Source organism: Lolium rigidum, chromosome 2, assembly GCF_022539505.1.
Source record: "Lolium rigidum isolate FL_2022 chromosome 2, APGP_CSIRO_Lrig_0.1, whole genome shotgun sequence".
Lineage (NCBI taxonomy): Eukaryota > Viridiplantae > Streptophyta > Magnoliopsida > Poales > Poaceae > Lolium > Lolium rigidum.
Genome location: NC_061509.1, coordinates 33232153 through 33243245, shown reverse-complemented (window position 1 = coordinate 33243245; position 11093 = coordinate 33232153). Strand labels below are relative to the sequence as shown.

At 42.3% G+C, this 11093-nt stretch overlaps 1 protein-coding gene across 1 annotated transcript; it reads right to left on the bottom strand.

The window, feature by feature from the left end:
* Nucleotides 1-1115: 1115 nt before the first annotated feature.
* LOC124689465 (putative disease resistance RPP13-like protein 3) lies at nucleotides 1116-5296 on the bottom strand. Its single transcript, XM_047222989.1, has 4 exons — nucleotides 5181-5296; nucleotides 2157-4777; nucleotides 1889-2090; nucleotides 1116-1146 (listed from the first exon to the last, which is right to left on the bottom strand). The coding sequence occupies exons 1-4, from the start codon at nucleotides 5294-5296 to the stop codon at nucleotides 1116-1118; spliced, it is 2970 nt and encodes a 989-aa protein (XP_047078945.1).
* Between the last annotated feature and the right edge of the window lie 5797 nt (nucleotides 5297-11093).

Below are 11093 nucleotides of genomic sequence, written 5' to 3'. Positions count from 1 at the left end.
AGAAATTCAGAGAGTTCTTGCCTGGGCCTGATCAGAGATTTAGAGAAGAGAGCAGAGTGGTGTGTTAACCAAGTGAAGAGGGCAGAGTGCTCTGTTAACCATGTGAAGAGTGCAGTTCTAACTCAACGTAAAAATTCATAGACCTGACTCAGACCTACAAAAACATCAGCCAGCACAGGTATAAACTTCAACGTTGAGTGCATGATGCATCCATGGAAATAAATACAGTAATCATACTAGTTGTTTCACAAATGAGCTGACATGTTTACAGCACTACCTCTTAAGCTAGAGGTTTCAGAGGCACAGTGAAAAACATTGATAGGCATCCCTTGAATTGATTCGGTTGTTCTCAACACAATTACATACAGTGCACAGTATTTTTCTCACAGGGACTCTAATCACACCGCATATATATAGACAGAGAGAGCCTGAATCATATATGTACATCCAGCCATTGAATTCAGCCACTGGATGAGGTAGATGGAGTTGTGTGGTCATGCAATTCTTGCGCTTCTTTCGCAAAAGACGCGAGAGTACGCCTGTTAAGCTTGGACCTAGTGATCTCAAAGCTGTTGTCGGCGAATCAGCTTGGGCATGGTCTTCTCAAATTACTCATTGGCTTCTAGGCCAGCAGTTGCCATTTCTAAAATCCTTGTAAGATCTTGAAATGATGTTCAGCCTGCTCTGTAACAAAGAATCCTCCTTCGGCCTTTCACAACATGAAGTTGTTGTACCGAACTTGGAAAGACGAACGGGCAACTGCAGCTTAATTTATGTTTCAGCCAGTGTGGCGTAATTCATTATTGCACGTTCCACGTCTTCAGACCTGCTGAAAAAACATATCAAATGATGCACACGGCTGATTACATGAGTTCATTTTATCAGCAAATGTATGTGAGGTACATGTGAACTCACCGGTTAATTATTAAGATCATCACTTCACAGTTCAAGCTTCAGAGGCGTTTGGACCCGGAACTCTCAGGTGGCTCAGAAAAGAATCTCCTATGGTGTCCAACTTCCATCGAGATCACTGAGTGTGCTTTGCAGCACATGATGCTTGGATGATTGTTCACTTCAGATTGAGAAGATCCTTGCCCAGATATCATTTATCATAGTTACTCCAGCTCCTCGTACATATCATGATTTCTGACAATACAAAAGCGTTACCATTCCGAACACTGAAACAAGGGTATATATGATATTTTTCTGGTACAAGGTGGACTATATGAAATAATAATGCTGAAAGAAAATCGAAGCAGAGGACCATGGATACTAAAAAAGCAGCAACCTGGGACACTTGACACACTAAGATAATCCAGCAGATACATAGCAACGGAACTAACTACATCGCATTGAAACAGAGTTTGGAACAACCAAGTGACCAACTAGAAATCATCAAACATGCATCTAAGGGATGGAATAAATTAAATCGAAGGAGGTTTGAGTGGTAGTACCAACATGGAGTCAGATGTGGCAGCAAATGAGGAGCAACAGACACCGGAACAGAGGGCTGTATCATCGCTGTTGTTGCCATGATCACCGGCAACAAGATGGAACGAGGAACATGTGCTGTGAGAGAGACAGAGAGAGAAACATTGTTAGAAACTCGGACTGAATCAAGTGAAAAAATTAGGAGATTTGACGGGGCGGGCACATGCATGAGAATATGGTGTTTCAGGGCAGGCAGCTACATGAGCCAGAAGCGGGAGACTCCGGGCCGGCATACAGAGCGAGAAGGGGGAGACTCAGTCGTCGTCACCGTAGATCATCTTCGCTGTGGGAGACAAGAAAAACAAGAGAAGAGAGATGGATTGTAAGTACTCCGTATATAATATTAATCGGTCGATGGCTAGTACTGCTAGTCTGAAGGGAAGAGAAATTAGCTGACCTATCGCTCCCCGTCGGCACCTGCGGGTGTGAGCTCTCCCCCACTGTTGCTTCTTCTGCTTGTACCGCAGTAGTGGATCCTTGGAGGACGACAGCATCCAGGTCATGGTCGGTCCAGTCATACTTGAGCCGCAGAATAGGATGGTTCGGGTGTGTGTCCACTTCACGTTGCAGCGCACCAAGTCTCGCCACTTTAGCAGCGCCTCCAAGTGAAATTTCATTGAGTCTTGGAAGGTGTTTGATACCAGTAATCCCTGATTCTAGCTCACAATAAATGATTTTAATCTTTTCCAAGTGGGGCGAGGTGCCCACCTTAAATATCAACTCGTCCAGTTTCGGCAGGAAGGATATAACAAGTTCCAGGAGATTTGTGAATGTTTCCGTTCTGAAAACAAGTTTCTCTCCAACATAAGCTTCCTCACTAAGATGAAGGTGCATGAGCTTGGGCAGTGCCCCTAGTATGTTTAGGTTTTTATCTCCTTCGATCGGATTGGTACGCCTTAACACAATCTTTACCAAGTGTACCAGATCGCCAACCCAGCCAGGAATCTCCCCAAGAACACCAACCAACTTCAGGGTCCTCAGGAGAGGGGGGGCAGAGGAAATTGAATGCAAGCACTTGAGGGACGCACGGCTTCTCCAAGAATAATCATCCACACGAATATTAAGAGAGCGGAGGGAAGTGAGCTTTTCAATGGATGCACATACTATCTTGCTCTTTTGCTGACTTGCCCCTAGTGTCACACTTAACTTTCTTAGCTTTACAAGCTCCCCGAGCTCTTTAACTGCTTTCCTACTAGTTCGCTCAATATCCACAATTTCTAGTATCTCTAACTCCTTTAGATTGCTGATCCCTTTGGGCACTCTCACACCTGCAGAGTTTGACAGACGGCCAGTCCAGGACATGTGTACAATCATCATAATCATTGGACGAAAAACAGGATCGACTAAAGGAGTATACATAATAGGAAGACAAAATGTGGAGGCTAACCACACCAAAGGGTAATATGTGTACAAATTATTGTCTATGCTTGCATTGATACAACGGAGGCTACGAAGGCTTGCCAGTTTAGTTATCTCAACTGGTAGTGATGCCACAAAACTCGTTCCTACGTCCAAAGTTTGCAGCCCTTGTAGCTTCCCAATGGATCCTGGGAGTCTATAAACAAATGATTGTTCATTAGGCTGGATGCTGACATATTTCAAATGGCGCAACACTCCTATGGAATTGATATCTTTTTGTGTGATCATGAACTTGGCATCACACAAATCCAGGACTCTAAGCATCTTGAATTCTGACGAACAAACTGAAGGTGTTAGCTTCATGGATCTCTCACCAAACACAGTCAATGATCGGACATGGTTCCAATCCAAGCCTTTATCTGGGCACCAATTGCCTTGGAATGCTACATGACGGAAGTTATCCTCTACTATGCCAGTTGCATTATCCCATGCGGAGCATGCAAAATTTTCTTCTCTAGCAATCCAGATCATGACATCGCGAACGATATCATGAACTTGACATGTCTTTATAGTCCCTTCTACACTCACTTTTGATGGTTGGATCATGCTTCGGTTGATTAGGTCCTTAAAGTAACTATTCCCAACATCCTCAGCCCTAACTCCATCCCTTGCAATAACAAACCCCTCGGCTATCCATCTTTCTACCAGACGTCTCCTTTTGATTTCAGAATCCTCAGGGAAAATGCTTAAGTACAGAAAGCATGACTTGAGATGAGAAGGCAAGTGGAGGTAGCTAAGAGTAACCATCCTCCTCATTGCTACAAGGTTTTCATTACTCTCTAGCTCCAAGGGGATCTGGTCATAAATACTTTGCCACTCACTAACCACCCTGGTGGCAAGCATGCCTCCAATTGTGAGTATAGCTAGGGGTAAACACCCAGATTTTTTTACTATCTTAGTAACTATTTCCTTCATCTGATAATTTTTCATGTTTTCCTCACTTTTCCCGGTCTTCTTTAGCAGCAACTTTATGGCGTAATTTGTTTCTAGGGGTTGAAGGTGGTAGATAAGTGGTCCAGAAGATTCCAAAGTACACTCCTTAGCTAAACCATTATCTCGTGTTGTTACCACTATACGGCTACCTTTATTGTTATGACTAGGAAAAACAGAACTTTCGATCCATTTCCAATCATTTGAGTTCCATAAATCATCAAGAACAATAAAGTACCTCTTCTCAAGTAGCTCGTTTCTGAGATATTCAGCGAGGCTATGTTCTCGCACAACATTTGCTTCAAGTTGCTTCTTCAATGCGTGATCCCCAAGAAGTTGCTTTATCATGTCTTTGAGAAGATCCATCCTGACAAATGACTGCGAGACAGTGATCCAAGCACAACATGAAAAGTTTTCCATACTTCCATAAACCTTCCTTGTAAGAGTAGTCTTACCCAAACCACCCATACCTACAACACATACTACCTGAGCAGGGCCATTTCTAGCGTGGACATCTAGAAGCTCTACCAACTCTTTTTTCGGCTCGGAAAACCCCACAAGTTCAGATTCATCGATGTTGCTACCTGATTGGTTGCGAATATCTTCCATGCAAGAATCTCTCTCTTCAATGGCTCTAGTGAGGATTTGGTTCTTGTCAATCAGGTTGTACCGTGTGTTCCTGTTGCTTACTTCTTCTACTCTTGATTTGAGATCACGGATCTGCACGGCGATTCGATGGCGATCTTTGAGCTTCATCAGCTGCCGTGACAAGCTTTGACTTGCCACGTGCACCATGAATTCACCAAGGCAATCTTCAATATTGTAGGACAGGTCCCTCACTTGCTTCGCCCACACCTTGAGTAGCAGGTCTTTCTCCTTCATTGCTGCAGCAGCCACCAGGAATGCCTGCATAGTCTCTAGCTCGTCTTTGATGAACCTGCCAAAGATCACCAAAAAGAGACTTACAAAACGCATGGTTCCATTCCTGCAGCCTAAGACTTCCAACGGTACATGCAAAATAATATCTGCAGCTCCACGAGCAGAGTTGAGAAAATATTATTTTCTATTACAAACAAAATATAGCGAATAATAGGGACTTGGGTTTGTAATAGAAAAGGGAGCATGTATGGAGGCCCATGCTGGTGCTTAGATCCGTGTCGTGAAATAAATGACCGAACACATGGATGAATCGAATCAGAGCAGGATCCAACGGTCAACACCATCGACTGAGACTTAAGAAATAATCAGGCGACTGATGTTAAGCAAAACCGGATAGAAAAAAAATGTAAGAGGCTAGGGAAGGTTCACGACGTGAACAAAGAAGTTCATGCAAAACATACCAGATATCCTTGCGCACGCCCATGAGAAGGCTCATCTCGTCCGTGGCGGCAGAGGCTGCCTTGCTCAGGGCGCCGCCCACCATGGACCTGGCCATGCTCAACACCGTATCCGCCATCTCTCGCAAGAATCGCTAGACGTGTGTGCTGACCACTACCGACTCGCGACTTGAAGCACAAATGGAGCAAGAGTGCAGTCTAATTACGGTTTGTCAAGATTGCACCGAAGGAGCAAGATTCTCAAGTTTGCCGTGCTACAAACAGGCAAGTATGTTGTGCTCTTATAGCCAAACCTCAGAGTTATTTTCCCTTTCTATTAACGATAGAAAAGGGAGCTAAACTGTCGGTTTTTGTCAGCTTATGACGGCTTGGAATCTCATGTGAGTATGGCAGATAGCTTAGACCAAACGGTAACCTGCATTGCTCACGTGGGCTAGCTAGAGTGGTTTCCCACTAATCGTGATTATTGCAGTTTCTTAACAAACGCGAGGTCGACTGTAAGCACGATGACAAAAATAATTAACTTCACATAGATCTCTGAGCTCAACAAGCCAAGCATGTCACTTTTTAAAAAAATATACTATCAACAAGTGGCTGAGCTGCTAGCTAGATGGCTTCTCGTGGGGCTATTTTTTTTTTCAAAAAGGGAATTCACACCGATCACGCATGGTGGATACATTAACCAGCGAAACATCATAAAACTAAAGCTGAAACTGCAACTAGGCGAACTAAGCATCGTGTAGTCGACTAGTGTGACACCATCCAGCCTGGAACAAGATACCCTGAGCGACCATCTGGAGATGGTTACATCCAGTATCCATAAATGCCCGCTGGTCCTGAGGGAGGAGTAACGCCCACTGTTGCACCCAGTGAACAACCATATGAATAACCTTCATAATATTAAAAGTAGTTAAATTGTTAAACACAATATTATTTCGACATCTCCACATTGACCAACACAAAGCAGACACACCAATGAGTATTCTATCTTTTGATTTTTTGTCAACACCATTCATCCAATTACCAAACATATTGGTAATATTAGCTGGTGGTGGGAGTTTAAAAGCGAAAAATAACATGCGCCAAAGTAATTTTGAAAAAGGATAAGCTATAAAAAGATGTTCAATAGTTTCTTGTGCACCACAAAAACAATATTTCATACACCCTTTCCAATTCCTCTTTGCAAGATTATCTTTGGTTAACATAACTTTATTATGAAGAAACCACATGAAAATTTTGATCTTCAGCGGAATTTTGAGCTTCCATAAGTATTTCCGCAGAAAAGGAGTATGGTCATTCATCAGGTCTTCATACATAGATTTAACCGTAAACAAACTTAAGGTTGTAAGATTCCAAACAAAAGTATCCGGTTCATTCTCAAGAGTAACAGTCATCAAACGTCTGCATAAATTTAACCAATCTGTCCACTTATTCCCTTGTAACCCTCTCCTAAACTGAATATTTAGCGGTACCTGAGCTAGTACATCTGCAACTAAGACATTTCTATGTTGCACAATGTGAAACAAAGATGGGTACTGCTGCGCCAAATATTTATCCCCCAACCACACATCCTCCCAAAATCTAACAGCCGAACCATCCCCTAATTTAAAGCGAACTCGTGCAAAGAAATCATCTTTCACATGCATTAGTCCTTCCAAAAAGGAGAATCAGATGGTTTAGCTTGAACTTGAGAAAGAGTTTTTTGAGAGAGATATTTATTATGTAATAACTCCTGCCACACCCCCTCTTCATTCAATAATTTGAATAGCCATTTACTTAGAAGGCATTTATTTTTTAGTTCTAAAACCTTAATACCAAGACCACCTTGATCTTTAGGCCTACAAATAATATTTCATTTTGTTAATCTGTATTTCCTCTTTTCCCAATCGCCTTGCCAAAAAAATCTAGACCGATAGAAATCTAGTCTTTTCAGAACCCCTTTCGAAATCTCAAGAAAAGACAACATAAACATCGGTAAACTTGTCAACACAGAATTGATCAAAACAAGTCTATCCCCATAAGATAATAGCTTGCCTTTTCAGCATCCCAATTTGCTCTCAAATCGAGTTTCTACTGGATACCAATCTGAATTTCTAAGTGTTTTGTAGTGAATAGGAACTCCAGGGTACTTAAACGGCAAAGAACCCACCTCACATCCAAAAATATGTTTATATTGCTGCTCCTCTTCCCTTGCTTTTCCGAAACAAAATAATTCTCTCTTATGAAAATTAATTTTCAAACATGAGAGTTGTTCAAAAATACACAATATTAATTTCATATTTAGTGCCTTTTGCAAATCATGCTCCATAAACAAGATTGTATCATCCGCATATTGCAAAATTGAAATACCTCCCTCAACAAGATGCGAGATTAGGATTCCCACTTAGCCATCTGCCTTAGCGCGCTCGATTAAAATGGCCAACTTATCTACAATAATGAGGATAGGCGAGAGAGGGTCACCCTGTCTCAATCCCTTCCTAGTTTGGAAATAATGCCCAATATCATCATTAACCTTGACTCCGACGCTCCAGTCTTGGACAAAATCTTTGATGAAACGACACCATTCTGGCGCAAAACCTTTCATTCTCAACGTTTGTTGCAGGCATGACCATTTAATCTTATCATAAGCCTTTTCGAAATCAATTTTAAACAAAACCCCATGGATTTTCTTGGAATGCAACTCATGAATAGTTTCGTGTAATATAACCACACCTTCCAATATATGTCTACCCGGCATAAAAGCCATTTGTGTTGGTCTAATCACTTTCCAAGCAATCTCCATCACGCGATTAGTACCAACTTTAGTAAACACTTTGAACTCACATTAAGTAAACAAATAGGCCTATATTGCTGAATTTGAATCGCATTTTCCTTTTTGGATAGTAATGTAATGATGCCATAATTCAGTTTATATAAGGACAACTTCCCACTATGCAACTGACTAAATAACGCCATCAGATCATCTTTAATTACTCCCAAAAAATCTGATAAAACTCAGCGGGAAAACCGCTCATATGACCCGTTCTTTGATGAAACTTTGGTGGGGCTATTTGCAGAGCCCGCTCATATGGCCCGTTGTTTCTTCTAATACTAGCAGAATTTTAAAATTTTAACATGACAATTGTGTTTAATCAATTATGTGTGATGACGAATTGACTAGGTCCAGCATGTTTTTAAAAAGTAACTCTTTTGCCCCTTTATGTCTTTGACTCTGTTTTGACTAGAGCTAGCTTCCTTTGATTTAAATGCATACGTACTTCTTCCAATCTCTTTTAATTGACTTAAATTTAGTATAATTTTATATTAAATTTAAATCAATTAAAAGAAACCAAATGAAGTACACTGTAACCAAACATACTAAGGCGTACCAACCAGGGCAACTCTTGGCGAGCAACTCGCCGTGAGCCTCTCGTGCTACTCATCGGTGAAGGGACGACCATCTTCGCTCGGCTCGGATGGCGGCCGCCTCCGTGCACCCCCCCCCCCCTCTCTCTCTCTCTCCCTCCCTCTCTCCCTCTCTACCTCTCTCCCTCTCCCTCTCCCTCTCTCCCTCTCCCTCTCCCTCCCCCTCCCCCTCCCCCTCCCTCTCCCTCTGGAAACACAAGTCCGCGCCATGTTGTCCTTGCCGCTACCGCCGTTTACTTTCCGGTGACCACGACGAAAAAAATCCGGCAAGGTTATAAATTATAATGCCTTCGATCGAAAAAAAGATGTGCACGTTATGCAAGCCAAGCTGACCGATCGATCCTTGCAATTGAACTAGTAGTACTACCTACACGCACGCACACATGAAGCGATGATCTTTGCAACAGGTGCTTATCAGCAACAAGCAGCACATATGCTCTGTCGCCCGGCCAGCCACGCCGACGCGCGGAAGCCATCAACTTCACCACCGACCGGCACCAGCGATGCTTCACCGTTGCCGAACTGATCATGGACGACCCCGGACGTCGTTGAGCTGATCCAGCTGCCCAGCGACGGCAAGGAGTATGCTAGGATTAGGGTTTTAGCAGGTCATAGCGTTTTTACGTTTTTATGTTTTGTATTTTTTACACTATGTAAATTATTTTTGATAAATCGAGAAAAATGTCAAGCAGTGAAATGCGTCTAACTGCTAGGGACATCCCCCAGACGTAAACGATCAATTTTGGCCCAAAGGCTAATTTCACGTCCGCACCCGATGTAAACAGACGTGTGCAGTCCCTTTTTTACATCCAAAATACGTCGGGCCGTTGGAGATGCTTTTAGAAATATGCCTATCATATGACACCGATGAGCATGATCCTGCCTCCACTGGTACCTTTGCAGGCGTCGGCCAGAGTGCCCTACTCACGTATGGAATACAAGTAAGAATGGCAATGGATAGGGCATGAGTAGGGTATAGCAATACCATATTCATACCAATATAGCCAATAGGTAGAAAATCCTATCCATACCTATACTCGTAGGTATGAAACTCTACCCTAACCCATATCCGACAAATACTCGTATCCATTGGATACCCAACAGATAGATCAAATAGTACACAAGTTAAATAAGAATTCACAATCACATACTCATAACTCATAAGTTAACAAGACTAGAGGAGTCACATAACATATTGATATTAATTATAACTTAACATAGGTTGACAAAATCAATAATTTGACTATTAAATAGCATAGGTTCACATATCAATATAAATGGATAGGGTGTAGGTATATCCATGGATACAAGGCTATATTCGTGCACTACTTGTGACTTCACAAGTATGGTACGAGTACTACTCACGAATATAAAACTCTGCCCGAACTCTACCCATACCGGTGGGTTAAATTATCATCCCTAGTAGTAGTAGACACAAGGAATCAACTTACCTGCTTTTCCGAGAAGCATCGCGTCGACCCATATGCTTGCATGCGGACTGTCTTAAAAATAGCCATGTCCCAGGCTTTCTGCTCACCTCGCCGCGGAGAACCGTAAAATAATCGGCCCCGCGCCCGTCTTTTACGCGCTAGCTTTACTTTCTCATCAGATTCCTACTGGTTGCTGGCCTAGACTTGTTGTGGTTCTCGGTTCGTTATCATCACGTGCCGTCATCGGGGGTTGGAAAGCTGGTCGAGGACGGAGAAGGCGAGCTGCTGCCTTTTATTTTTCGTTCTTTTGTTAGTTTCGTACATGTGGGCACGGCCCGTCGTGTGTGCTTACTTTACCTAGAGACCATGATCATATATATATTGACCATGACCAAGCTAGTATCTAGCTATTGGATGCTGTGACTAGTTAATTAATCGGCCTGTTCAGCTCGATAAGCTCACCATCTGTTGCTTTTAGGTCGCAATCGCTATTCTTCGAGCGGCATTCCTGCTCGCCTGCGTGCCACCCGCGGTGGGCCGCGGCCCAGTAAGTGTTTTTTTCTTTTTCGTTTTTTCTGTTTTATTTTGCTGTTTTTCGGTATTTCGTTTTTTTCTTCGTTTTTGTTTTTTGTTTCTGTTTTTATTCTATTCTCAATCTACTCCGTAAGAAAATTTAGAAAAAATATCAACTTTTTTATATCTGGAACCAGTTTTAGTTGGTGAACCATTTTTGCCCACGTGGAACCATTTTTTTAATTTGAATATTTTTAAATCATGACTAGTTTTTTGAGTTTGAACCATTTTTGGAATCTCGAACCATTTTCACCTAGTGAACCATTTTTCAATTTGAGCTATTTTTGAATTTGAACCATTTTGACCCGTGTGGAACCATTTGTCTGGGTTGACCAATTTCAAACGATTTTTAATTCATCAATAAATTTGGAAAACCAAACAATTTTGAAATTTGAAAATATTTTTGAATTTCGTTGCACAAAGTTTCCTGGCTGTACCATTTGCTGGCTAGCCGATGGTACTCCTCGTGATATGGTTGCAGCACCGATCGGCTCCTTAATGGGCTGGC